Raw genomic sequence first — 27,293 nt, forward strand, 5'->3', positions numbered from 1 at the left:
CATTTGCCCTACTCGGCCGGAACCTGCTGAGTCGCGCAATGGATTCCGCCGCCTTGCATAGGCAACTGATACAACCTCACTTGCTCCACCTTCCTTCCAGGGAATTGCTCCCCGATCAGCCTCGCCGCATCGGCATCTCTTTGCTCTTGTCCGAAAGCCGGAACGATGACAGCTCCATTGACAATGTGGAAATTCACATAGGAAGCGACAGGTCCGGATTCCGGGTGATAGTCCTTTCCCAAAAGAGCTTGGACATCTGGTTCCGGCACATCAATCGTCGTGAACTTGCGACCTTTGGCGTCAGTCTCTTTGCCTAGAACTTGTTTGAGCGCAAGGTAGCTTTCCATTTCATAAGCGTCATCTTTGTGGAAAGGCCTCCCGAGTAGCACGACTCCGGGCGCAGCGAATCGGGCCAGAGCATCGATATGGTCATCTGTAATATCGTAGCCACGTCGACCAGGGATCCAGATCGTCTTTTCGATACCAAAGCAATGCGCGAAGTAAGACTCCATTGTCGCTTTGTCGATCCCTGGATTTCGATTAGGATTTAGGATGGCAGACTCGGTCGCGAGCATAGTGCCTTCGCCGTCCCACATCAGTCCACCTCCTTCGGCAATGAAGGGTGCTAAGACGTAGGCTTTGTTGATTTTCTCGGCTGCGGTTGGCGCAGTGTAAGAGTCTGCAGTTTGTGCATTCTTTCTGCCCCATTGGTTGAAGCTCAAGATCATGCCGACAATTGTGCTAGAATTGTTCCTCTTGCCTGAGCCAACTCCAGGAGTGTCTTTCTCGCCCCAGGATATGGACACGGGACCTGCTTGGGACCGCACGAACACAGGTGCAACGTCTCGTGCCCACAGGGAATGGACGTTCGGAGATTCGTGTATAGACACATTTTTGGCTTTGCCGAGTGCTTCTCGAATAGACTGCAGGTTGGTATCTTCTTTTCCATTTCCCTCACCGGACTTCGAATCGCGGACGAGTATGTGCAGAGGTTCATATTTGGCTATCGCTCGTGCGATATTGGCTATTTCTTGTCGAGTCGCGGTAACTTCGCCGCCAGGGTAGTCGTATTCTTCTCCAGATACGGACTGGAGGGTCGGCCACGTCATTACTGTACACTCATGACGATCCGTCTCTGCAGGAAGATGGAAGCCTTGTGGTGGAGCCATTCTCGAGGTGGCAGAGTGTTGATGTGGTCGGACTCGAATAGCAAAGGTGGACTTCGTGCCTGAGGTTGTGAAGCCACGACTTTGTGACCGTACTACGTTCAGTCTTGAGGCAGAACACTTGCTGACCACTTTGAGCCAGCAATACTGTTGATGTGAAGACAAGAATGTGGTCACGAAAATAGCTTGCATGCGAGCTTTCTTGTATTGGGTCTAGAAAGGTGATGTGCTGGCTCAAGCAGTGGATGCTGTGTACTCGGCGAAGTGCGATGCAACAAATACGGTGGCTCGCGAGGAGTGATGGGTAGCGAGGTGGATGGTCATATCCTAGTCTTGTGCTTGGCGCGACCTCGTCTCGCTTCGCATGTGCCTTCCTGATTTGGCAGCCCGTTCACATGGCTGACCTTGGCACCGTAGCGAGGGAGCAGAACGGTACGGCACGCGGTCGTCACGCTTCTCAAGGAGGAGTCCATTCTAGCCTGTCGGCAAGTGATTCCAAAGCCAGCTCTCCCCCAGCTCTGCTTAGCCCACGTAATCCGGCAACCAGGAACTTCAAGCTTTGATCGAATTGATCCTGCAGCGCAGCGATACTGCTGAATCGGGTTGTCCTCGCAAGCGTCTCGCTGAGCTCCAGAATTCCCGTGATCGCATCTCTCACAGGCTCAAGCTTGGGGGACAATAAGAGACTCATCTGTAGTCTGGTCTCGTATTCTTGCCAGATGGACACCATAGCGTCAATATCCGATGCTACATCCATCGATTGTGCCATGTCTTGGTGAATGGTGCTGGCGGTAGTAGCAATGAAGAAGTGTAGAGTGTCAGTGAACCACAACAATCGTTGACGTAGCGCCAGATCCAGTGTCGATTGCTGTTGCTCCGACCGCAGCTTGAAGAAGCCCTTTGTCATCAGGCTGCTCGCGTGATGGACTTGCAGCAGGAAAGAAAAGACCTTGGCATGCGTGTTGGACGTCCTGTAGCCTGTGATATTCTGAAGAGGCCATGCGAGAATGTATTCCAGCGTGAAAGAATTCAGAAGACGAGTAGTAGATGTCGAGATTGTGCCTACCTCACCAGAAGGTGTATCAACTTGGATACAGTTCGGATCAACATTGCCACATGTGCCGATTGAAGTCCGCGCCAGCTCTACCAGCATGAAGCGATCGTTCCAGGCTTTTGAATCCCCTTTGACCACAATGCGTTTGACCACAGCATCGGCGAAATCTCGAAAGGCGATGCCATTGCCGGAGAAGAAGATCATCGGAAGTCCTAATATGGTTGAAGACAGACCGTGTTCTTCTCTGAGGCTTTTGAGGAGCAAGGGAGTACAGTCATGGCCGACTTTGGCGATCCACGCTGATAGTTCGTCATCCAAGATCTGAGAAAACGAGACGAGCGAGTCTGTGACCTGCTGATGACTAATTGTGGGCATATCTGCTGCCTCATTCGTAATCTCATTCAGACCGGGATGTAGACGATTCAGAAAAGCACGGCTTTTACCGAGCGCGAAGAGTCTGTCAGCATAGATGTCGATACACTTCGGCACAAACGCAGAGCCATCAGCTTTGGTGTTCTTCGTAAATTGGCCGTTCCATATTTGAGCGACGTCGCAATCTTCATTTGTAGCAACCACCAGAGGAACATCGTGGTAGGTGGCGACTGCCTCGCCGGACATCATCCATGCAGCAATCGGCTTCAAATATGCGCACAATCCAGCAAGAAATACTGTGGCCAAGGCATCGAAGGTTTCTGTAGCGCCAGAGAGCTGCGCAAGGCAAGCTTCATTGTACAAAGTGTCTAGCAGTACAATTTGCTGCCCGCCACCAGTAGAAAGAGCTGCCACTTGCACTATGGTGGACAGCTGAACCAATGCGGTGGCTGCATTCTGCGCCTGTGTTGTTGTATCGTTGATGCTCACGATAGTATCCATCATCGGGTCGATGTATCGCTTTTCTAAAGCAGCTAGTCGAGAAGTGAAGATAGCCAGCATTCTCTGTGTGGCAGTTTGGACTGCACGGACATATAGAAGAGACTGCGAGCTTTTCACCCAGGCGCGCAGATAATTCAGCGCCGATGCACTCTTGACAGTCGTAGTGACAACGTGGACGAGAGAAGTGGTGCTTGCTGTTGCAAGCTGCAGTTTTTGTGAGACGGTCACGCGGCCGGTAGCCTTGTCGACTGGAAACAGCTCTGTCGGGAGGCCATGCAGCATGAGTAGCATCTCACGTACCAGAGTCAGCTCACTGACGACGTGCGGCTGATCGTACTGCCCACTTTGCAAGCCTTGCTGTGCCTCACGAATTGCCGAGACCGCGCTCTCACGTGGCACTGTGAGATGAAGTCTTGCGTTGGAGCTCGGGTCATCGTCAGTGGACGTCGCGACAGTCGATACCGTCTGATCGGATTCGTCCTCGAGGTCAGTGTGTTCATCAGCGCTCGAGTGATAGCCGCGATCAACATCCTCCCATATGCCTGGCTCGTCAAGCGGATCCTCCGCGATGATTTCTTCCCAGGTCAATGGCACACTAGTTTCTGGGCTATCATCGCCTACAGTTACATGACTGAGGATCGTTCTGGCTGTAGGTCGATCCGAAAGTTCCAGGAATACCGAAAGCACTTCTGGGATCCATTGCGATCCAGCAGGCAGTTGTTCGAGTCGTGTTTGCAGCGCACCCGCAAGATCCTCTCTGTTCAAGACAGCAAATTTTTCTAGCAGACCATCATATTTGGCACTGATGGCGAACTGGTTCGTTCGAGCATGGCTCTTGTCTCGTAGTCCCTTGACCGCTTGGGTTTTTGAACGCTTGTAGTTGGCGTCGTTCTCAGTCCGGCCGGTGATGGCGGTGACAAGCCCACCGGCGAGCTTGTCCAGTGTTGCTGCGTGTGCCATAATCCTCGGCCGACATCATGGCGTGCACATGTTGTTCGTGTCCAGAACGCGACTGAACGCGAAGAGGAGGTATGCTGAATTAGAGTTTGTCGGAAGCATGAGCCGAACGCCGGTGCACAGGAGAGCCGCGTGGGCTGCAGTTGGGACATTTTTACGCCAGAACGTGGAACTTACACCCTCGATTTTGTGGCTGGTTACATTTGCGTTCGAGGCATGTGAAGACCTGGTCAGCGACAGACAATTCTCCATCATGGCGGTGGGAATCCCCAAGCCAATCCGCTTCCTGGCGCTGGCCACGATGGCCCTGTTCGTCTTCCTGCTCTTCCAGATTATGCGGAATCCCACAGTCGCGAAACTGCCTGAAGGACATGCAAAGCTGGAGGACATGGTCAGAGATCCTAATCTAGATGGTAGGCGGAAACTGCAACAACGCGGCTAGGCAATGTACTGACGGCATGATCAGAGACATTAGAGCCCCCAGAACCACTACACCGAGTCTCCGGCCACAACTACGACGCAGACAACCCGAATAGCGATCGCATCAATGCCACCCTCCTTTCTCTCGTCCGAAATAGTGAGCTGGAGCAAATAGTAGGGAGCATGCAAGAGCTGGAACGGACATGGAACCACAAATTCAACTACCCGTGGACTTTCTTCAACGATGAACCTTTTACCGAAGAGTTCAAGAAGGCCACAGCCGCGAACACCAAGGCAGAATGCAGATATTACCAGATACCCAAGGAGCACTGGGAGATTCCGTCCTGGATCAACGCAGACCTAATGAAGGAGTCGGCCAAGATACTGGAAGAGAAGAACATTCAGTACGCCAGCATGAAGAGCTATCATCAAATGTGCAGATGGAATAGTGGGTATTTCTACAAGCACCCTGCCCTGAAGGACATGCAGTACTATTGGCGTGTGGAACCACATGTCAACTTCTTCTGCGATGTGGATTACGACGTTTTCCGCTATATGCGAGATCATAACAAGACGTACGGCTTTACGATCAACATCTACGATTCGCCGCAGTCAATTGAGTCGCTTTGGCCTGAAACAATCAAGTTTCTCGCTGGAAACAACAAATATTTGGCAAACCATAATGCTCTGGGCTGGTTGACAGACAAGGAACGTCGACCCGAGCACAACCAAATTGCAAACGGCTACAGCACATGCCACTTCTGGTCCAATTTCGAGATCGCAGATATGAACTTCTGGCGCTCCGAAGCCTATGAAGCCTACTTTGAGCATCTGGACCGCGCAGGAGGCTTCTTCTATGAGCGCTGGGGCGATGCTCCTGTGCACTCCATCGCACTGGGACTCTTCGAGGAGCGCGAGCGGATACACTGGTTCAAAGATATCGGATACCGACACATTCCATTCTTCAATTGCCCGAACTCGCCCAAGTGCAAGAAATGCCAGGCTGGCAAGTTCTACGACGGAGAGCCATTTTTGCAGAAGGAGGACTGTAGACCGAGCTGGTTCAAATATGTTGGGAATGAGTGGGGAAAAAAGCAGGAACTGTAAGAGACGGAACTTGTGCTGGACAGAGCGGGAACACTGTATTGCTGAGGGTTAGCGAAAGGCGTCTGGCGTTTGAGACATAAAGACGGGCATATGTTTGAAATTGAAACCATATTTGTACAGTATGGAAGGACGAGGAGGTGGCTATGTGGAAGCCGATGTCCGACGCAGAAACGCGGGAATCGCTCGCGAGCTGGAAGACGGCTGTTGAATGGCGAGACCACTTGACAAGTCTGTGTTTCTATCCGGACTGCCAGTGATCGTCTTCTGAACGGCAGATCTGGTATCTGCTGCTGCAGCAGCTCTATTACTACAACAACATTACTACGGAGCGCAGCAGACCAAGGTGGACCGTTCACATTCCCACGACGCTTCATTAAGTCCATCACGCAGTTTTCAGAGTCCGTCGCGCTGCGAGCTTGACTGTCGGATAGCTGCGGGCGTCAGCCATAACATGGAGCAGATTGACTACTCGCCGTTGTCGCCGCGACTGTTTCCATTTTCCGTCATCCGCAGAGCGCCGACTTTTGCCCCATGTCATAGCTTGTGTCCAGCCCCGTTCTTTGTCCAGCACGGCTCAGACCTGAGTAGTTCTATCGGAGTGGCGACGGTCGACTGCGAGAGAGCTATCCTCGAATCCTTCGTCATCAAAGTCGAAGCGATAGTTCTCGTCCGTTCCCGGCGCAGAAGCGCGCCAGTCAGGATCATAGTAGCACGACGTCGGGCACAAGCAGGGTGGTGGACTGTTTGCGATGTCAGCAGTGGCGACAAGAGCAATCTAGAACGATGTGGCTGGTATCAAGGAGGTAGACTTACACCTGCTCTCTGTTGAGTGTCTCTAACTCTTTGAGCTTTTCCTGGACTTGAGCAAGCTGGCTCTCGCGCGCTCTCTTATTGCGAAAGATCTCGAGCCATTTGGTCCTAGTCACGGTCTTCACGTATCCAGTGACATTCACGGTCGGAATGTGTTGAATGTACGGGAAGGCTGCGGTGAGGATCCAATCGATCATGGTCTTACGACAGGGAAACCGATGAACTTGGGCATATTTGTCGATGTCAGGCGACGCTTCTGTCTCCCACTGCAAATACCAGACATTAGATTCTTCCGGATCAAGTGGAGCATCAAACCAGAGCTCCAAATACTTCAGCTGTGGTAACTGCGACAAAGCAGTCGCGTGATTGTCTCCGTGGTCTACGAGATGTCGCAGGCCCGGCAAGATCAAATGGAAGAAACATATGTACTCCGTATCGCTGAATGTAAGTTGGAGGCGGGTGAGATCGTTCACAAAGGTATGTGCTGGGTTGAGGGCCTCCGTGATCACGTAGTAGTAACGCAAACTCTTGATAGTCCCTCTTCTAATGATCGGCTGCACTAGCTGGTGGATCTCTTTGTTGAGGGTGAGAATGTTCCGGTCGAGCTCGTAGCCGTAGAGAGGAGTGTCGAAGTCCGGCAATAGGGGCCCCACCGGTTCTTCCCAACAGTACTTGAAGTCCAAGGTACAGACTTCGCCAACCATATGAAGGAGGATATTCTCCTTGATTTCAGTAGACATATCAGCAAAGCATGGCAGCTTCGTGCTTGTGAACTTTCGGCGCTCGCGATGCCACATATGCATCGAGTGATAACCATCTTTGCCGAGTAGTGGCGGTCCGAGAGGTGCTGGCAGGTCTCCAAGCCAGTCAGCGAATGGTCTTAGTGAGTCGCCATCCAGCACAAGTAGCTCCGCGCGTTCTTTTGGGTGTCCGTGATTTCCGGCACTCTCCTGCAAGTATAGCGGTACCTTTGCCACCAAGCCACGTCGAGTAAGTGCAAAGTATCGCACTTCGATTTCTCTGATGCGTTGCGGTCTGCACTTGAGACTTGAAATCTGCACGGGATTGCAGTACTGGCTGAATGTCGCGCAGTCGAAGGGACCGAGGAACTTCAATGCGCTCCTGATGTACTGAATGTCCTCGTGATGGTTTATGAGTTGCAGTGGCGGGCGAAACTCGTCGCGGTCAGTCCTGATGATTGGCTTGTCGATCGAGTCGAAGGGGTGTTCCTTGCGAATGCGATCGCGCATCTTCCTGGTCCTCTTCGATTCGTAGACCGACCAGCCCTCTTCGCTTCCCGCTGCCTGAGACTGCATGTTCGTGGTTCCAAATGCGCCGCGTTGTGTTCGAAGTCATTCAAGTTCGGTCGGTGTGAAGAATTTTAGTGTGGCTGTCGGGACGGCCAGCTAAAGTTTGGAGTTACCGTCAGGCCAGGAAAATACTGTATGCTTCTAGATCTGTACATTAGCATGTGAAATCGAGGCGTTTGTCTGGCTTCGTGCAAGGTCTGTAAAGTTGCTGTCACGCAAGCCCATACCACATATCACGGCACAGAATGTGATGTATTAGTGGCTGATCAAATAGCAGGACAGAAGCCAGGCACAAGGCTGGTCCGGAGGGACATGCTACCAAGATGATCGATTCAGAGAGTAACGCAATAGAAGACCATACATGGGAATCATGTGACAGGGCAGCACCTCATGGTCCGATAACGAGCGCAGAATAGCGTTGTTCATCCAGTTGCTTACGACCGCTCTTGCTGGAAGTCTTTCATCTTGATCAGCACCGTGATTGCGTGGATTGTAACGAAAATTATCCCCTACCTACAGCTCAGACAAGTTACACAACGAAGCCAAACATTGAGGAGAGCTCTGTGCAGACCATCTTCCTCGTGAGGTCTAGGGGTTTGACTGTGAACTCAGTAGGCTCCTGCAGGACGGCTGCAGGTGATGAGATTGCGGCAGACGAGCTTGACCTGCCCCCTCTTCGCAGAGATATGTGAGCTTGCGTGGTCACCAATCAGTCGAAGTTTGATACAGTAAGTCGCTCACAGGATTGATTCATGACATGAAGCTTGGACAGGATGGTGCTGGAGGTGAAGTCTTTGCTCACGTAAGCCGCGCCCAAGCTCCGTCTTCAATCTCCTCCTCTCCTCCTCGCCTTCCTCTTCATCTTTCATCCACAACTGCGCGATGCATCAGCGGCTAAATCCCACGTCCAGACCCACTTGTTGAGCTGTATTGACAAGAGATATTGAACCCGATACGCTTCCGAACAGCACTGCCGAACGAGGTGGCGCGCCCGAGTGCCAATGCCCAAACACGCGAACCATGCACGCGAAGCTGGGCAGTGGCGGCATCTACAAGAGCTGATAAACGTCTTATCCAGCATTCCAAAATGCTACTTTGACCCTCCACTGTCGCATAGTCCAGCCTGCCGATCACACGCTGTTCGCATTCTTCATGTCTCGAGTCGAAAACGAAATTACTGCCGTTGATTCACGCACATGGTGACAGCGAACCTCATCGGTCCCTGTGCACTTGGCGCATACAGTATCCACAACCAGTGCCTTTCTTACTGGCGAGGACTGCATACAGTAGCAAGCCAGAACTCGGGGCCCCGTGGAGAATCCTGGTGTACCAAGTTGTGAGCATGTATCGGTTCGCTTGCCTAGGCAGCGGCACTGTCTTCGGATCCGTTGTGCTTGCTACAAAGCTCAGGTGAGGTCTCTCATCACTTCCAACTTCCAGCTCTAACTTGGTCCATATTCCCTCCTTCTCCATCATGGACAACGAGAAACAGGAAGTCCTCAGGATCGAGAGGGCATCGCCCTATACCTCAGACAGCGAGTATGGCGCCCAGACTCAGCGGGTTGAGGCTCTTGACGAAGATCTAGAGTTCTCATACCCCGAGCAACGCAAGATCATACATCGTATCGACAAGCGGCTGGTGCTGATGGCTGGTCTCATGTATTGCGTCTCACTAATGGACCGGTCCAACTTGCCAAACGCTGCAGTTGCTGGCATGAATGTTGAGCTAGAGGTGAATGTCGGCTTTCGATATGTTAGTAATGCATTCAAGACTGTTCGATTTGCTACTTATCTGGTTTGCAGTCTACTGTGGCTCTTGTCTTCTTCGTTACCTATACGATCTTTCAGCCTCCTGCCACAATCCTTACCCGCAAGCTTGGACCGCGACCATTCCTAGCCGGCCTCTGTATCGCATGGGGAGCTGTCATGATCGGCTTTGGTTTCGTCCAGAACTGGGTTGTGCTGATACCTCTGAGGGTCCTGCTCGGAACGTTTGAAGCGGGCTTCTTTCCTGGTATGTGGATGCCTTACCTTTCACGAGAGTGGTGATTAACACAGATCAAGGTTGTGTTTTCCTGATCTCTACGTGGTACGCCCGATACGACCAGCAAAAGCGTTTCGCGCTCTTCTACATCCTCGGAGTCGTAGCATCTGGTGGAAGCGGCATTCTAGCATACGGACTACAGCAGATGGACGGGTTGTCCGGGTACACAGGCTGGCGCTGGATATTTGTAAGTCAATACCGCCACTTACTGCGAAACAGCCGGCGTTTGCTCACTGCTCCTAGATTATCGAGGGTATCCTCACCGTCATCATTGGCATCGCTGGGTACATATTCCTCGTTGACTTTCCAGATCGCGCGATCAAGAAGCAGCACTGGCGCTTTCTTAAAGACAATGAGATCCTGTTTATCATGCGCCGCATCAAGAAGGACAGGAACGATGCCGAAGCCGAGCCTTGGAACTTCCGACTCTGGTTGAGTGGTGGAGCAGATTGGAAGGTGTGGTCGTTTGCATTGATCTTTTTCGTGAGTCTTCGTCCCAGAGACGAATCGGATAGACCGCTGACAGCAGTGCCAGTGTCTCACCACGCCGGCTTATGCGATGTCGTACTTTCTGCCAATCCTGCTCCGAGAGAATATGGGATTCTCGGTCATGCTCTCGCAGATTTTGTCCGCCCCGCAATATATTTTTGCCGCCTTTGTCATTATGGCCTGCGCCTGGTTTGGCGACAAGTACAAAGTACGAGGACCACTACTTCTCGTCAACTGCATATTAGGCATCATTGGTCTCCCTCTTCTGGGCTTCGCCAGTTCCTCAGGTGTCCGCTTCTTCGGTACGTTCCTCATTTGTGCCTCAGCTCAAGGTGGAATTCCTACGTGTATGGCTTACCAGGCCAACAACGTCCGTGGACACTGGAAGAGAGCTTTCACGTCAGCGACTCTGATAGGTGGAGGAGGGATAGGCGGTATCGCTGGCTCTCTTGTCTTCCGATCGCAAGACAAGCCTGAGTACTTGCCAGGTGTTTATGCCTGCTTGGTTTGCAATATCATCATTGCTATTCTGGTTTGTGTCAACACGGTGTACTTTCGGGTCGAGAATCAGAAGGCAGATCGTGGCGAAAAGGTTCTGGAGGGAGATCCGAACTTCCGGTATACCATATAGATCATGGCGATGTCTTGGTTCTATCACGGCTTGAGGGGAAGGCTCGGAGCCATACTTCGCTCCTGACACTTGTACTGATGCTATCGGGCAGATACCATGCAATCGCACAATGTCCGCCAAAGACGCCTGAACTCAATCAACATACGATCTGGACAAGGCCCAGTGGTGGTCTGATGACACTTTCGAGTCGTGGACGAATGGAGCGGCTTGCACAAGTGCGAAACTCTGTTTTCGAGTACCATTTCTACGCGAAGGAGTCGCCACCTTTCCCAACTGAGAAGCTGGAATGAGGGCGACTAACCCATAAGGGCCAGATGCGATATTGATGGCTTGCAGACCACAAGCCGTCGGCTCCTGTGTATCGCCCGCGGCCTGAGTCCTGTACTTCAACATGGAACTCCCCACGGTGTTTCTTGTTTCTCGCGCATTGCTCGCGTTCGGGATCCCTTCAGGTCGCAATGCATCTCCACGTTCTTGCGACAGTTTGGCTGATAACGCTGACGGCCGTCAGCGCTTCGCCTGAGAATGTGCTCGAGGAGCGCAATTACTGCAACAAAGATGCTTGCTTGAGAGCTGTGAGCAAGACCTAGGTAGTTATCGCCATGCTGTATGCTGAAATGTCTCATAGGTTTCGAAAGCGCGCACTGCGAAAGCCGACTGTTCGTCGTTCCTGCAGCCAACGGTGACTCCATGCCCAGTGTGAGTACCACACAAGCAACGTCTGCCAACCACAAAATGTAGCTCACAAGGTCACGTAACAGAACTGTTTGCAAGACTATCACCAAGACAACCGCTTGCAAAACATCCACGATCACCAAGCCTTGCACTGTCACCGCCACGCGAACCGCTAAGGAGACCACTGTGGTCACGGACATCATGTACGATTCCGACCTCTGAAGCATGACGCTTGCTCAAAGACATGGGCTTCTAGCATACTGATAGCTTCGGACAGTACCGAGCCCGTAACAATCACAACGGTAACTACCTCAACCACAACGACCACCACCGTCACGACCATTACTGGCATTCCGCTGCTCGAGAAACGTGAGCTCGAGGAACGCAATGGCTGCAAAGCGACAACCCGTAGAGCCACCAAAACTCCGCAATGCGCGGCTACGTGCAAGAACAAAGATGCATACTCTTCTGCCTGCTCCTGTCTTGGGGTGCGAGTGCCAAAAGCAACGACTGTAAAGGCAAAGACGGTGACAACGACAAAGACTGTATTCACGACTTCGACTCCAGTAATCACAGTTCCCGCGAAGCCCTGTGTCACAAAGAAGGCAGTAAGTGCATACACCTGGTCAAGCAGAGACAAGTTTGCTCATACTCGTCGCGCAGACCGTCGCCGAGATCAAGACTGAGGTCGACACCAAAACCATCACGTCGCCAGTTGCGACTGAGACGAAGATAATCACGGAAACAATTACAGAGGTATGTATACCAGCGTGTGCTTGCCCTCGATGCAGCGCGTCTGCACAAGTAGCGACTGACCGCTCTACCTCTAGACCTCAACCTTCACAGAGCCTCCAACGCCATGCACCAAATACTACGTCAGCGTGCTCGCCAATGCCTGGTGGCAGCTTTCCACAGATATCGCCAGCAGTATTCCAGGCATAGATCTCACCCCCGACCGAGATGAAGCCTCGACCTTCGTCTTGTCTCCAATAACTCCCGACAGCCCGTCTCCTTTTGAGATTCGCACGAGCGACGGGGACGAGCCTGTCGGGATATTCCGAAACCCGAACAACCAGAATGAAGTCGCGCCACTGGGCGTAAGACCTGATGTTTTGAGATCACTCAATTGTGAGCGCGATGATCTCAACCAACTATCCTGCATAGAGAATGGCTCGGAACCAGAGCTTATCACCCAAGTTTGTTACGTGGGAGATGGGAGGGAACAAGTGTTTGGGGGTTTTTCGAGGCAAGACAGTCCTGAGGGAGTGGAGTGCGAATGGCTTTCCATTTCCTTGGAGGAGGCGTGTGGTGTTCCTCCGTTGGGCTGAGTAGGAAGGACATGGTTGGGGAGAAACATTGGTGCGGGCATATGCGGCGATGCGGGACTATCGCTTTCTTTTCTCAGGTGCTACATAAGAACAGTGAATGCAGCTTCATCCTTCCTGCCTGAAACCAGAATCTTCGTTGCCACGACTGTCGCTGTACGCCACTCGATTCATGGACGCTTTACTAGGCATACTGACGTGAATATCTAGATCTATACAGTACATACTGTACAAGTCTACACGTGATCTCTACACTACCCCAAAATCCATCATACTCCTCGCACTATCCAACAACGCCACATCAACCGGCCTAGGCTTCCACCCCAATTCATCCCTCGCCTTCCTAAAAGACCCCGCAAGTTCCTTCCCCAAATCCGGCAAACAAACACTAACCACAGGATCAAAATACCCCGCAGCCCTCATCACAAAATTCGGCAGCGTCCTCGTCGGAATCTTCCCCGTCTTCTCCTTCGGCAACTCCTCTCTCAAAATCTCCGCCGACCGCATCACAGTTACAAAATTACACACCGCCGATTCAGAATTCACTTCTTCCTCCGTCCCTGTAATAGCCAAATACCGCTGTCCATTCGCCTTCTCACTCTCCGTAGCCAAAACATGCAAATCCGCCACATCTCTCGCATCGACCATGCTAGTCCCATACTGCGGTACACCAGGCATCCCACCCATCAAAATCGCAATCAATTTCAAACTCGATGCGAATTCTTTACTCAATGTGGGACCATACATTGCCGTTGCATTTATTACAACCATTTCCATTTTCTCTTCATCACTACCTTCCTGAGAATTTATGAATTCCCACGCAGCTTTCTCTTGTAGTGTCTTGGATCTCACGTAGATGTGCACTTTCTCCGCTTGTCCAGATAAATCCGTCCAGTCTTCTTCCGTGAAAGGTTGAGTGTAATTCCTCTTTGAACCGAGTCCATGCGCGATTGATGCGACGGAGCTTGTGAAAACCACCCTCTTTACGCCTGCTGTTTTTGCAGCCCGTAGGACACGCAGAGTACCATTCTTCAGAAAAGGTAATAAATCATCCTCCGTCTTCTCCTTTCCTGTCGCGATGAGGCCCGCGACGTGGAAGACGTATTTCACGCCTACGCAGGCGGCTGTCCAGGCTTCGTCGGTATCATTATTCAGATCGAGAGTGACGAAGTCTATGGCTGCGATTTGGGCGTCTGTTGCGCCGCCATGTTGGTATTTGGCTTTCGCGTCTTGGATGCGCGAGGCGGTGCGGACGGTTGTGCGGACGGCGTAGCGGCCTGTGCGGAGGAGGGCGAGGACGCAGAAGGCGCCGAGGTGGCCGCTGCCGCCGGTAACGAGGACGAGGTCTTTCTTGGGGGAGGAGGTCATGGTGGTAATGGCTGCAGTCCAATGGGTTGAGGTTACGCGTGGAGACAGTCGTGGGTAACATGGATAAACCTTTAGGCTAGTGAAGGGGTCTTTGCTTCGAATATGATCTGCACATTGACTACAGTACTGTGATTTCTGCAAGTTCTGCTATCCAACAGCAAAAGGGGAGCTTGAAGAAAGTTCACAATGTGGATGAACCAGTATTTGTTTCGTGGAAACCAGCTTTACATTTGTGGGCAGGCAAAGTCTGAAAAGCTATCTTGGCAGATGAATACATGAACTGCCAGCGTAAGGCCGAACTTGCAAGCTCCGTGGTTCTGTCACAGTCTCCAAACAAGACAACGAATGCGAAGTAACAACATGCGCCCTCCAGAAGTTTCGACCATTCGCTATGCCTTCGCAATGCAACCTTGCCACCAAGTTGATTGCTCCACTCTCCACCATGGCGAAGCCAAAGTAGAACTCAGTCAAACATGTCTGTAGTATTTATCAATTCGCATCGCCATTTCAATACCCTGCATTTTCCTGGCCACGTTTGATTCTCTCTTTGATCATGACTGGGTCATCATCCTTGAGCCGAGTCACCATTCTCAACTCCAGCCACCTCGTGTACCGCCCATGGCGCCCGAGCTGCTTCCAGCCCCTTTTCTCCATGCCGAGACGAGCAGAGAACAAGAGGTCAGCGACAGTGAAACCATGTTCGCGTCTGGGAGATGAAGCAGATCTGGTGTCAGAAAAGGGAGAGTCATGATCTGTCTGACAGAAGTAGATGGACATCTCCCTCACTGGAGGTTGACAGATCAGCATTCGAAGGCAGCGCTCGCCGACTTCTGTAGGCATGCTGTCAATGCGGCCTGTGACGTACACATGGTTCGACGAGTATGGGAGAGGAGGCGGAGGATGAGCACGTCCGTGACCCCCAACGCACAATTGGATGCCGCAGATAGGTCCCATAACGGTATTGGGACGTCTAGTTTGCGGTCGAAGGAGCGTCAATGGCGGGCCGATGTCCATTGCACCTGTTGCGAAAGGAGAGTGAAAGTGCGATTGCTCATCCGGTTGTAGGCCTAGGATCTTCTGGATAGAGGAAGATCCGTTGATTACATTTCGAAACAACATATTCGTCTGCTGGGCAGCGAGCAAGTCGGGTCCTTTGAGATTGGATAAAATGTTCTCGAGGAGTTCTGGAATGTTGAAAACTGCCTTCGCCGCGGGTCCTTCGCTGGGATGAAAGCGGGGTGGGCATGAGGTCCTTAGCTGCGAGACGAAACGGTCCAGTGTATGGGCAGCATTTATGGCTTCATTGATTGTGCTCTGCACGTCAGACTTGGGCACTGTATCGTCAGTCTTGCGTAGAGTGTCTAGATGTTGCTGGAGAGACGTGTTATCATTGAACAAGGCTTGGACACTTTCCCAAGGCACAATGACCAATCGCCCCTTGTTTCTGACATCCTTGAATTGGAGATGAAGGTGTGAAGACATGTTCGCTCGGATCGTGTATTGTGGTACGGGCGCCTCGAAAACCGAAGGCGAGCTCGTCGTGTGGAAAATCGGCCGAAACGCAAGAATTGGTCTGTGAAGCAGCTGAAAAAGAAACTGGGCATTATCAATGTAGAAAGCCTGCTTGCGCTTGAATGTTTGTGGCAAAGGCCAAGGCAGGTCATGTTGTTTATTACTGTGTGAAATGTGAATCGCAGCAATCAATACCTTGGAGACACAGTCGCGTCGACCACCTAGACATGATGAGATGTATGAAAGCCATCCGAGCAGAAAATTCATGCTTGATAGAATCATCAGTCTAAATTGCGACCTTGCCACGAAGTCGTGCGTCGGATCCCCCATCAGACCCATGAAGCCTCTTGGCAAGATGACTCTCACGCCAGCGAGGGCAGCTTGACTTCAGTGTGGCAAATCTCCATATCAAGCTCATGGTTCCACAGCAGTTCGGTCCGCTGCATGTGTGCGCGCAGTGACGTCGCGTTGCCAGGATGAGGGCCAGGAACAGCGCGATGTCGTTTTTCTGGTGGTCACCAGGTGCATATGATGAGGTTGGCTGTCATGCTCATGTGGCGATGTCAATGCAACGTGCTCTACAGCTCGACAGACGAGGCACATGAGGTGCACGAGTGTCGTGTCCAATGATGGGCAGGAGGATCAGCCGCAATCTACGACGTGTTTCATGCATCTGGTGCAGCTCAACTTGCGCTTCGGCAGTAGATGGAGATCCGGCGATAAGACCTGTCCAGCAATATCGCGTGCAGGCCAATCTCGACAAGGCGAAAAAGGTGGGAGAGTGTCAGTTTCCAGCACGGTGAAAATCAGTCGCCGCCAAATGAGCGCGGTGTCGTGGTGTCTGATGGGGCGAGTCGGTGGGGAGGCAAAAGTTGGACGATTGGCGGAGGATGGGTGCAATGCGGCTCTGTGTGTTGCCGGGCGGAGAGCTGCAGCCAAGCCTTTGCTTGTTGTTTGGTGAGGTGCTTTCCTGCCGCCCACGCAAACAACATCCGCCGCCCGCTGCACTGCGCTTCTGTGAATAGCATCTGCAGTGCTGGCCAGTCCTGCTTTCTCCTCATTCTCCCCTCGCATTGTCGACCGTTGCGGAGGTGGTGCATGTATTAAAACGGCGTCCGTTTCCCCTCCGAGGCGCCGGTGAGTTTGCGGCAGAACTTCACGCATCCTGGTCCAGGGGCCACCGACGGACTGCGACTTGAGCGACAGGGATTGGGAGACATTCGAGAACAAACCTCCATTCCACCGCTGCCTGTCTCCATCACCCAGCCATCACCACTGCGAACCCTCACAGCAACCACCCGCCCACTCGCTGACCGTCCCTGCGCACAACCTCCGCTGCCCGCGCTCGCTGTCGACTGTCGCTACCGCAAGGCCACCGCGCCGTTTCCACCGCACTCCCTTCGCGACCCATCATGGCTGGCGCGTACGTTGCTCCCCCAAAATCTCTTCGTATTACCCCAAAGCTAGACTCCCTCGTGCCAAGCATACCGTCAATCGTCACAGAGCCCTACTGACAATGCTGCAACACAGTCTGGCCTCGCAATGGCGCGCATTCTGGCATACCATGACCTCTCCTGACCGCCACGCCGGCCCTGACACCCCCTTCGGACGCGGCCACGTTCCCGTCTCGCAATCGCGGAGTGCCCTCACATCCTCACGAAACACAAGTGCTTTGGAGTCAAGAACGGATCTCGATCTGGAAGCCGGTCATGGCTTCGTCAACAGCACTACCAGCACTCCCGCCTCGCCCTCTTCACGCAACAGTCTCTCACGGCGAGGTTCAGCGCAGAATGGCAAGATGCCCGAGGTGGGCACAGGGGAGATCCAGATGCAGGCGTTCAGCGACGGCCTGCCTCCTCCACCACCGGTCAGCCACTCCTGGAAGCGCATTGACCGCTGGCTGGAGGACAATTATGAAGAGCTGTGGGAGAACTTGGGCATGGGAGCAACCGTGAACGACGTTAATATGTTGGAGCAAGAGCTCGACTGCACATTGCCACAGGAAGTGAGAGAATCACTGCAAATCCACGACGGACAGGAGCGAGGAGGCTTGCCCACAGGTGTTGTCTTCGGGTGCATGCTCATGGATATCGAAGAAATCATCCAGGAGTGGCAGCAGTGGCGCACAGTGAACGAGGCATACTTGAGCGACCAGCATTCGTACGAAATTCCTCAGGCGCCATTAAAGGCATTTGCCGGGTCATCCTCGTCCGCGGTTCCGGTCGCGCAGCCACAGCAACCCGGCAACACAAAATGGCGACAGGAGCTGCTGGACAAGCAGGACTCGCAGCCTCCTGGCGCGATTCAGAAGGTCTATGCCCACCCGGCATGGATTCCATTGGCGCGAGACTGGGGAGGCAACAACATTGCCATTGATCTGGCTCCAGGACCTGCAGGCAGGTGGGGTCAAGTCATCCTGATGGGACGCGACTACGACTGCAAATACGTCGTCTCGAGATCGTGGTCTGCTTTCCTCGCCACTCTGGCCGACGATATGCACACCGACAAGTGGTTCATTGACGAGGACACGAAAGAGCTCAAGTTGAGAGAGTTTCCCAAACAAGGCGTGGAGCCTGCCTACATTGATATTCTACGATGGAGATCAGATCAAAAGTACGGCAGAAGGCCTCCGAAGAAGCGACCTTTGCGCATCAACAGCAACGTTTCACCAAGCATGAATGGATTCTCTCCTTACGGCTCACCCACCAAAGAGGACCGCGGCCGATCACCACAACGTTTCGCGAACGGAAAGGCGCCAATGCACAACTCAAGTCCTCGAGGTCACGGAGGAGTTGGCAGTCCACTTGCACGCGTCACAGAGGAGAGCTCGCCAATCCACACTACCTCGCAGCCTTTGTCGATTGACACGTCTATCGATACCAAGTCGACGGAAAAGCTCATCTCTGCTATTGACACGCCAAGACTAGACAAGGGCAAAGACAAGGCAGACAGCCCAACACTTCCCAACGGCGAGATCGAGGACAGACGAAGCAGCCAACCTCTGACGCGAAGCCGACTCGGTAGCAGCATGATGAGCAACAGCGACGACGAAGAGAAGGAGAACGTCAAGCCTCCCAAGGATTCCGGCATCGCCAGCATAGCTTCAGTGGAAGACGAGATGAAGGAAGTCAAGATCTAGATGCGCGATGCTTCTGAAGTCAGCTGCTACCAGACGAGATTCGCGAACGAAAAGAGGTGCATTTGTGTTGTTGATTGAGCGTTGTTTTTGTGGCTTTTTGTCGATGGGACAAGGGTGCGAGCATCGCATAGTAAGGCGTTGGCGGAGTTGTTGTTCTTTCACAGCCTCCGGTCAGTCACGGATGACCGTCCTAAGTGGACGAAAGCGAGCGGTCCGAGACGACACACAATAACAGATGCGAAAAAGAATTTACGGCAGTAGAAGCAGTTCTTCTCTTTACTTATTAGTAGTATCGAAGTGGACGTGCTGGCGAGCCAGGAGCTCGTAGGCTCGCTCCTCTTCAAAGGAGCCAGGCAAGTCAAGTCGAGAGAGATGGGAAGTCATGAGGCAGCATATGTATAGTAAAGCCTTTTTACTCGAATGAGAACGGATTCCAACACCGCCTGTCGTCACTTTGCGATAGCTACATGTACACGATTCGGCGCGTTCTTTCCGATGGGAATGTTCTGTTCGGCAGGAATGCCAGGCACCATTGGCAGCAGCGATGCAATCACGAAGGGGAAAAAAGAAAGAGAGGCAGGGAAGGCATCACCTGGCTGGCTCCTTCTCTATACGGCATCGCTACTGCTATCGATTCATTTATGACCAGTGTTCTTCCCTTGAAGCTCAACAAGCTCGCTGATCATACATGTACATTGTTTCGTTGACAGACAGTAGTTGCCATCGTCAACTCGGACAGACCAAGAACTCCAGATGTTTGTCAGTAACAGCACCGACTCTGAGACAGGAGGCAAGGCGAGCAAGGCGCCAAAAAGCTCATATATCACAAGAACTCTTCCTATTCGAATTATTACGTACGTTCGTACCTCTTTTCATCTCACTCAGCGATCACTTCCTGTTTACCAAGCAACCGACCAACCTCCCCTGGTGCCGTGATCATTCCAAAACTGCGCAGCCGTGTCTTCCTCGTCCAATCATCACCCATCAATCACCTCGCACGACAAAACACATAACGCACGCACAGAAAACAAACAGCAATCAAAGCCAAGCAAGCACCGAAGTAAAGCACAACAAAAACAGGCATCACCAAGCTCTCGTTAATACATCATATCATGAAGTGAAGAAGATGTAAACAAGCGGAGCAACAACAACGCAGAAACATGGCATACACAACCCATTATCTTCTTTCTCTCATTCGTTCTTCCCATTCCCTGTCTCTCTTCCGCGCAAGATAGTCTTTTGTTGTCCAAGATTTGCTGGTCGTGCAGAAGAGCTGACCAGCAAGAGGGGTATTTCGTGTTCCGGGTACTGTGAGTGAAAGGAAAGCAACTCGGTCGCCCACTTCCTGCTCATCCGCCCCCTTTCCAAAGTCTGCGTTGCCGAAAAATCAAAAAAACTCCTCATTACGCCAAAATGTGTATTCTTTCCCATGTCACTAGAAATGCCAACATCTCTGCATCTTCATCTTCTTCTCGTCCTCCAATGGTGGTAAGTGTGTGTGCAAAAAAAAAACAACAGAAAAATTTCAGAAACACAACCAGCCGTTTTCCAGTTTGATTACCCAGTTATAGTTGCATTCCGATTTGCCTTCCTTCTTTCCATTCCATGCAGAAGAGTGTGTTGGTGTTCAATGCAGTAGTAGTGGGGAGATCGTTATACGGTCATTTGTGGGGGTTGGTTGTTGCAAGTTATGGTTCTTTGGTATCGGTCGTATCGGTGGGCAGCGAGCTCCTTGATATCTTTCTCTTCTCTACTTTTTGGTGTTCATTCTCGTATCGATCGTTGCGATCATAAAGGGTTTTGTCGTCATCGTGTTGTCAGAGCGGTCATCGACACATGGTAGTTGCTGTCGATTCGCTGATGATGCTAGTCATGCTTTCGTAAGTCATGCTTTCGTTGTCAGTGTTGGGCGATGAGTAGATCAGCTCCCAACACTGAGCACATAGGGTAAGGACAGTGATCGCGAGACGTCGTTCAAGCAGCTCTAGTGCTCCACCGTGATCTCGGCGGCACTGCTCTGTTGGGAGAGTTCGTCACTGTTGCGTTGCACGTGACCATTCTGTCTGCGAGGGAAGCCGGCGCCACGCTCTGGGAGAGGGCCGCGCGGCTGACGTTCGGGACCATTCTGCTGCATGGCGCTGCGAGATTGAGAGCGGTCGTCGTAATTAGTGCTGAAAGAACGGTTGCTTCCGATGGGTCCTGGGTTGCCGCTCTCCCATGATGGGAAGCCGCGAAGGCCGCGTGGACTGCCGCCAAAGCCACCTCCTATAGTCATGTTTCCAAGACCATTGATCAAGCCAGTGGTGTCACCACGGTCGGCAAGGCCAGAAGTTGGGGTCATGAGAGTTGGTGTGTTGGACTGGCCGGTCTCTCTGCCAAAGTCCTGTTGAAGTCGTTGCACATTGTTGCTGAGGGCAGCTGGAAAGCTGGCAGTAGATGGTACGGGAGATGGTGTGTATGAGCGAAGATCAGCGAAGGACTTGGCGGAACGCAGGTTGGCACCAGGATTGAGGCCGTTGGGAGTGTCGTGATAGCCCAAGTAGCCGGATCCTTGGTGTCGTAGATTTTGAGCGTAGTAGCCTTCATTTGCACGCACATCACTGAAGTCTGTTGTGGCCGCTCGGTTCAGCTGGCGGCGCTGCTCAGTCTGAAGATGGGAGAGTTGCGGCATAGGCGGGCTGAGTCGCTGACGGCCTTCCTTGAACACGTGAACTGCTCTCCGGTCGGCTTCGCCTTTGGAAACATGGCCGAGTCCCATGTGGTGGGCGAGGGTGTGTACGACTCGTCGTTCGGGAGGCGAAAGGGTGGGGGCGAACACCATGAGATCGCGGCTTTGGTCCTCCTTGAACAAGAGGAGCTTCGTGTAGTACTGGAGGGTCATAGGATCGTTCAAGTCAACTTCAGCGCCAGTGTTCGGGTCAGGATAAGCCGTGGCGGGGAAGCCAGGTCCAATCTTTTGACGAGCAGACACTGGTGAGGGCGATCCGGCATTGATAATGCGCGAAGACAATGACGATGCAGAGGCTTGAGTCTGCAAGGTACCGCCTGCCATCGGACGGTGCTGCTCCTCGAGCTGGCCTCTGCGCTCTCTCTTCTCGCGCTCGATGCGTTCCCGCTCTGCCGCGGGCAGCATTTTCTTGTACTCCACTCGCAATTTTCGCCCGTTCAACTCAAAGTGGTTCATTGCGTCAATCACTGTTGCCGTCTCGTCGGGGTTGGTGAAATTGGCGAAAGCAAGACCTCGGAAGACGCCGTTGTCGAAGTGGTAGTTAAACGCATACGGCAAGGGCAGACCCATTTCGGTCATGATGGTCACGAGTTGCTCCTTCTTGACAGCGAAGGGGATATTCTTGATCACGATTGCGGTTGGGATGAGCTCCTCATCGGGCTCAGAATGCATATCGTGTCGACCCATTTGCCCGCCATATCCTCCAAGTCCTGGACCGGCGTATTGACTCATGGGCATTTGTTGTTGGTCCATCCAGGCCTAGAAGCGGAAGTCAGCATGTGCACGGCGCAGCCTACATTTAAATTCTCCTTCATAACGTACAGAAGGCAGACCGGAGCGACCGCCCCGCGAAGGAGGCTTGCGCAGACTGGAAGCACCAAGCCCATTCAGCGTGTTGTTCTGGCCGAAGGCGCCGGCGTTCCACGACTGGCCGCCCATGTCATATCCGCCATTTCCGTAGCCGCCTACAGTCGCGTTGCGCATGTCGCTGGGGTTGAATCGTGGGTTTCCGTTGAAGGTCTGCGCGTGATCTTCGGCGGTGTAGAGGCCGGAGGGGAGGTGGCCATAGGCTTCAAACTGCTGGCGCGAGTTTTGCCGGTGCAGAGAATTTTGCCGGGCAGAGGTGGGTGAGCGGTTCGCCGGGTTGTCGTAGTACATGTCGGCGAACTGTTGATGCTGCATGTCGGTGGCGGCGTGTGTGGCACGCCAGAGGAGATGCGGTGGACAGAGGTCGGGCTCTCAGGCCAGCGCTGCCCGCCAGGGTCGTGTGGGTGATGGGGAGCAGCAGCAGGGCAGGCGCGCGTCGAGGGCTTCGCAGGTTGCTGCACGCCGGGGGCGGAGGAGGCGTTGCGGACGGCAGCAGGAGTGCAGGGCGTGAGGTGTGTCGTGGGGGATAATTAGGTCGTAGCAGAGGTTGCAGGACCTTGGAATTCGGATTTCTGGTCCCGCTGGCAACCAACCACAGCTGCGCGAGTCGTGCGGGCGGCGTGCCTTGGTGCTGCAGTGACGGGCTGACGAACAAAGAACGACGGTGCCACACCGGACGGGCGATGGATGGAGGGTTGGTTGTGTCTTGCACGGGGGATGAGAAGAGAAAAAGAGCGCGGCCGTGCTAGCAGATGGATGGATGACCGGCCAGATTTGTTTCGAGTGAACGAACGATGTGACTTGCAGGCACAGCGACGGCGACGCACAGGCCCGCTGCCCTCCCTTTCTCCTTAGTTTAGTCGTCGCAGGGATGGTGGATGATGATGATGTGTTACGGAACAGCTTAAATACTAATGATTGACACGATCGTGCCTCCGCCGACAGTACCACGCGCGCTGCCTACTGGGCGAGTCCGTGTCCACGCAGCTGGGAGACGAATTATTGCGCTGTGCTGGACTGGTCCACTGCACTCGTCTCCTATTCTCCCAGACGACACCCACTCACTCGACACGACTACTGGCGTACGGTGCGCCCAGTGCAGGTTCTGCTGCATGGACGATTCCGTGACAAAGTGGCCGTCGCGGCGCCCACTCTCGGGGCGGCGAGGCACCTGCCAGCCCACCTGCCGTGCGAGGCCTTGGGACGCTGTTGCTATGCCTGTGCACGCTGCACATGCCGGGATAGCTGCTTGGCTAGCGATAGCGTGCAGCTGCTCTGCGCGTATAGCAGGCCGAGGAGCGCAGACAACCTGTATGTCTCACACTCGCCGCGCCAATCCGCTCGCTCGCCCACCTCCCTCGCTGCCTTCCGCCGCCGCCTGCGCCCTGCCCGCCGCCGCCGGCTGCAAAGGGTCTGCAGTGACGAGCGGCCGTTCGTGATTCGCGTCCTCTCATTTCGAGAACCTCCGTGCCCCCCAAATCCTGTAGATCGCCTCGTGGCGTTGCGGCCCGCCCCTAAACTCACCATGTCGAATCTCAATTGCTGTGCAGTCCCGGCCCCAGCAACAGCAGCAGCAGCTGTCTCCCCTGCCCGGCTTCGGCACCATAGGTGTAGGAGCCGCAATATTGAAGAGCCAGCGCGCGGATGCACGACGAGCGCGCATCCTGCTGTACGCTGCCCATCATGATGCCCGCCGTCCTGCGGCATGATGAGAGCGTACATGCAGCACAGCTCGCTTCGGTGCTGCCAGCCTGCGTTTGCTCCATCTGCATGCACGCCGTCTCGAATGAGGGGCACCTGTCGTCCAACGAGCGGCAGCACAGCACGTCGTGACCAAAGGCGCGCTGCCCGTTGCACCGCAGCGCGACAAGCTGCAACCAACCTTGAACACCCGGCGACACAAGGCACCACATCCGCTGCCACCGCTGTCCTGTCTCGAGCAGCGGTGCAGCTTCGGCCTGCTCGGCCTGCACGCCGCTCCCTCGCTCGTGCACATGTCGACAGAAGCAGTGCTTCCATGCTTTCCATCATCTGCGATTGGCTCCTCGCATCTGTGCGATTGGACCTGACAGCTACCAAATACCGTGCCCCTGGCGTGATCGCGCACCGCACGCCCGTCAGCTGATGCCCTGGATGCTTGTCCCGCTGCTTGGTATCGTCGCCGTCATCGAACGATATGCTCGCGGCCAGCCTGGTCCATCCCGCCGCGTCGCCAGAACTGCCTCCGTCTGGTGGGGAACAGGAGGAATCGAGCAGTAGTGACACAAAACCCGAACCCTATCTCGCCGACCCTCACATCTTGGATATGAGCAATCTCGTTTGGCCAGCCGTGCCAGCGTCAGGACGGATCGCAAAACACACCTGGCAACCACGTTCAAGCTCCGCTGCGCATTTATTATCATACAAGCTCTGAAACCGACTTGAAACCGATGTCCGATCTTACGGCGAAGAAAAAAAGTGCTCGCCGCGGACCAGGACGTCATTGGACTTTTGCAGCGTGGATGCATGAACTCGTTCAAGGGTCGTGGTCCACCCGCAAGGCTAGCAAGCATGGCAAGGACTGCACACAAAGTATACCAAAACTTCGGCCACGTTGCGGTGAAGAGAAATCATTCATTTCCTTCATTCTGCTCACACGACCGCAATTTGTGCGATCGACACGGGGATGAATTTTGCGCAAAAGGAGAAGGCGCTGCGACAATGGTCGATGGACCTGAAGTCGGCAGTTACACGCGCACCGGGTCAAGCTGGAGACTAGACAAGGAAGCAAAATGGGACCGCAGGCCCGGTTCGTCGGCGTGCCTAGCTAGAGTCGAGGATTTTGCTCCACTCTGCCGAATCTCCTACCCTACGGAACTCCACACCTTCACCAAAGTATCCGGCTTCATTCCACGCGCGCATGGTCGCAGCATCGTATGGACCATGAGACGATCCGCCATCTCTTGCATCGCTCCATCGGTATTCCCACGCGTCTAATGATCCCTCCGAGCCAGCACCAGCACCAGCTCCTGTCGCGCCTTCTGCAGGGGCTGCTGCTTTCCAGTCTTCGCCCGTCTCCCTACGATACTGTCGCATTAGGATCTCCCGCTCTGCTTGGTAGATCTCATGCTGCCCGCGTGAATACAGAGCATCTGCGGCACCCGTAATGGCTTCGACCGCCTTTCTTCTGGCATCCTCTTTGGGATCAACTGTGCCATTGCCATTGGCCTCGGGTTCGTCCACATCCATACCGTCGTTCTTCTTCTGTTGCTTCTTCTGCTTCCACTTGGGCACCTTCTTGTCTGTCTTGCCCTTTCCCAGTCTTTGCAATGCTTCGAGAGGTGTCTCACCAGTTTCAAGTTGCGCGATAAGCTTGGAAAGAACATCGCTGGTCAGTACCGCATCGTCCTCCATCGCTTTCCGCCGCCTCTCTTCTTCCCTCTTCTCCTCCGCCTCCTTCGCCTTCTTCATATCCTTCTTACTCAACCCCTCCAACCAATTATCGTTCACAGCATCGGGATCTGCAGCTTTGCGAATAAAATTCCCAGACTCATCAAACCTCCCCTCTTCCTCCTCATTCTTCAAATTATACGCATCCAACCTCGGTGCATGTTTCTTCTTACTCCCCGCTCCCAACTCCCTCGCATCCTCATCATCCATTTCATCAGGTAATTGATCCCTCTCCTCCTCATCCCCCGAAGACTCCGACTCCTCATCTTGCCTCCCCTTCCCTTTCCCCCTCATCAAGATATCAGCAGAAACATGTCCTCCCCCTTCACTATTCATCACCTGCCCCTCAATCTCACTCTGTTCCAAAAACCTCACATCTTTCCCCTTACCTTTCCCCTCCCTCTGCACCTCCTCATCTTCATCCCCATCCGCATTCAAATCCTCCTCCAAATCAGCAAACATATCATCGTCTTCTTCATCTTTACTTTTGTTCTGCTGCTGTTTCTCTTCAGCTTTTTGTCGCCTCGCTTTCTCTCTCGCTCGCGCATCAAAATTATCATTATCCGAATCGGATTCGTAGCCGTCAATGTTTACGGCGTTGCGTTTGGTGTTTGTGCCGGATTTTCCTATTACGTCGGCGTCGAGGATGAGGTCTTCTGAGGGGGCGTCGGCGGCGAGGGTGCTGGGGTTGCGGTAGTCGAAGCGGGGTTTTTTGGTTGTGCCATTGTTGTTGGTATCGTGAGAGCGCGCGAAGTCTTCGGCTTCGCGTTTGGGGCGCGCCGCGGAAGTGGCGTCGGACATCGTTGTTGTAGTCCAGAGCGAGCGAGTCGCTCGTGTTGTGGGTTTTCAATCAAGCAAGTGAGTGGAATGGGAAGTTTGCGAAAGCTCGAAGCTGAAGCTTTGTTGGTTGGTGTGGAGTGGAGGAGCTTCCATTGCTGGGTTGGATTATGTCACAGGGTTTTTCGCTGTTGACGCATGACTCGCGTTGCAAGTCAATGGTTGCGCTTTCACTTGAGCAATTGTTACGCTTTTTGTTCGACTATCACGACTATGCTATCAGGCCTGTTATACCTTTCCGATGTTCTTACACCATCTTAGAGCTGAATTTCTGCTATCACCACCCGTGTCTGGCATCTGACGTGCTCCTGCTCCTGCTCGTACCCTTTCGAGACGGATAGCTCTTCCAAGCAGTTGCATTGCCTGCTAACACTGCGAATGGCCTTGACCTCGTGCAACAGGCCGTCAGCTATAGCCTGTCTTGAAGCTACGCATCCACAGCGCAGCGAAGGCATGTCGCTGTCCGAGCTTCTCGGGCTGCTGCATTTTGCAACCCAGAATGTGATGGCACTGACACCATCCTGTCTTGAGATTCAGCGACCGGTCGTGCTC

General features: G+C 53.4%; 11 protein-coding genes across 11 annotated transcripts; 4 read left to right on the forward strand and 7 right to left on the reverse strand.

Annotated features, from left to right (window-relative positions):
- Positions 1-8: 8 nt before the first annotated feature.
- On the reverse strand, positions 9-1,169 carry RHO25_011005 (uncharacterized protein; the record flags this gene model as incomplete). The annotated part of the gene is made up of 1 exon (XM_023602115.2): positions 9-1,169. One exon carries the CDS (start codon positions 1,167-1,169, stop codon positions 9-11), a length of 1,161 nt encoding a protein of 386 aa, XP_023450901.1.
- Positions 1,170-1,623: 454 nt separating this feature from the next.
- RHO25_011006 (uncharacterized protein) lies at positions 1,624-4,053 on the reverse strand (the record flags this gene model as incomplete). The annotated part of the gene is made up of 1 exon (XM_023602114.2): positions 1,624-4,053. The coding sequence occupies one exon, from the start codon at positions 4,051-4,053 to the stop codon at positions 1,624-1,626; it is 2,430 nt and encodes an 809-aa protein (XP_023451483.1).
- Positions 4,054-4,303: 250 nt separating this feature from the next.
- Positions 4,304-5,577, forward strand: RHO25_011007 (uncharacterized protein; the record flags this gene model as incomplete). The annotated part of the gene is made up of 2 exons (XM_023602113.2): positions 4,304-4,463; positions 4,517-5,577. 2 exons carry the CDS (start codon positions 4,304-4,306, stop codon positions 5,575-5,577), a joined length of 1,221 nt encoding a protein of 406 aa, XP_023451482.1.
- A 574-nt stretch (positions 5,578-6,151) lies between these two features.
- On the reverse strand, positions 6,152-7,703 carry RHO25_011008 (uncharacterized protein; the record flags this gene model as incomplete). The annotated part of the gene is made up of 2 exons (XM_023602112.1): positions 6,152-6,317; positions 6,391-7,703. 2 exons carry the CDS (start codon positions 7,701-7,703, stop codon positions 6,152-6,154), a joined length of 1,479 nt encoding a protein of 492 aa, XP_023451285.1.
- Positions 7,704-9,171: 1,468 nt separating this feature from the next.
- RHO25_011009 (uncharacterized protein) lies at positions 9,172-10,861 on the forward strand (the record flags this gene model as incomplete). Its single annotated transcript, XM_023602111.2, has 5 exons — positions 9,172-9,450; positions 9,501-9,711; positions 9,762-9,928; positions 9,985-10,224; positions 10,277-10,861. 5 exons carry the CDS (start codon positions 9,172-9,174, stop codon positions 10,859-10,861), a joined length of 1,482 nt encoding a protein of 493 aa, XP_023451481.1.
- Positions 10,862-11,319: 458 nt separating this feature from the next.
- RHO25_011010 (uncharacterized protein) lies at positions 11,320-12,864 on the forward strand (the record flags this gene model as incomplete). The annotated part of the gene is made up of 6 exons (XM_023602110.2): positions 11,320-11,436; positions 11,490-11,560; positions 11,623-11,739; positions 11,814-12,144; positions 12,200-12,292; positions 12,367-12,864. 6 exons carry the CDS (start codon positions 11,320-11,322, stop codon positions 12,862-12,864), a joined length of 1,227 nt encoding a protein of 408 aa, XP_023451480.1.
- Positions 12,865-13,110: 246 nt separating this feature from the next.
- On the reverse strand, positions 13,111-14,229 carry RHO25_011011 (uncharacterized protein; the record flags this gene model as incomplete). The annotated part of the gene is made up of 1 exon (XM_023602109.2): positions 13,111-14,229. One exon carries the CDS (start codon positions 14,227-14,229, stop codon positions 13,111-13,113), a length of 1,119 nt encoding a protein of 372 aa, XP_023451479.1.
- Positions 14,230-14,736: 507 nt separating this feature from the next.
- On the reverse strand, positions 14,737-15,711 carry RHO25_011012 (uncharacterized protein; the record flags this gene model as incomplete). The annotated part of the gene is made up of 1 exon (XM_065603347.1): positions 14,737-15,711. The coding sequence occupies one exon, from the start codon at positions 15,709-15,711 to the stop codon at positions 14,737-14,739; it is 975 nt and encodes a 324-aa protein (XP_065459419.1).
- A 1,442-nt stretch (positions 15,712-17,153) lies between these two features.
- Positions 17,154-18,880, forward strand: RHO25_011013 (uncharacterized protein; the record flags this gene model as incomplete). The annotated part of the gene is made up of 2 exons (XM_023602108.2): positions 17,154-17,164; positions 17,272-18,880. The coding sequence occupies 2 exons, from the start codon at positions 17,154-17,156 to the stop codon at positions 18,878-18,880; spliced, it is 1,620 nt and encodes a 539-aa protein (XP_023451358.1).
- Positions 18,881-20,864: 1,984 nt separating this feature from the next.
- Positions 20,865-22,790, reverse strand: RHO25_011014 (uncharacterized protein; the record flags this gene model as incomplete). Its single annotated transcript, XM_023602107.2, has 2 exons — positions 20,865-22,367; positions 22,431-22,790. The coding sequence occupies 2 exons, from the start codon at positions 22,788-22,790 to the stop codon at positions 20,865-20,867; spliced, it is 1,863 nt and encodes a 620-aa protein (XP_023451359.1).
- Positions 22,791-25,277: 2,487 nt separating this feature from the next.
- On the reverse strand, positions 25,278-26,705 carry RHO25_011015 (uncharacterized protein; the record flags this gene model as incomplete). Its single annotated transcript, XM_023602106.2, has 1 exon — positions 25,278-26,705. One exon carries the CDS (start codon positions 26,703-26,705, stop codon positions 25,278-25,280), a length of 1,428 nt encoding a protein of 475 aa, XP_023451363.1.
- Positions 26,706-27,293: the final 588 nt, after the last annotated feature.

This window comes from Cercospora beticola, chromosome 7 (assembly GCF_033473495.1).
Source record: "Cercospora beticola chromosome 7, complete sequence".
Lineage (NCBI taxonomy): Eukaryota > Fungi > Ascomycota > Dothideomycetes > Mycosphaerellales > Mycosphaerellaceae > Cercospora > Cercospora beticola.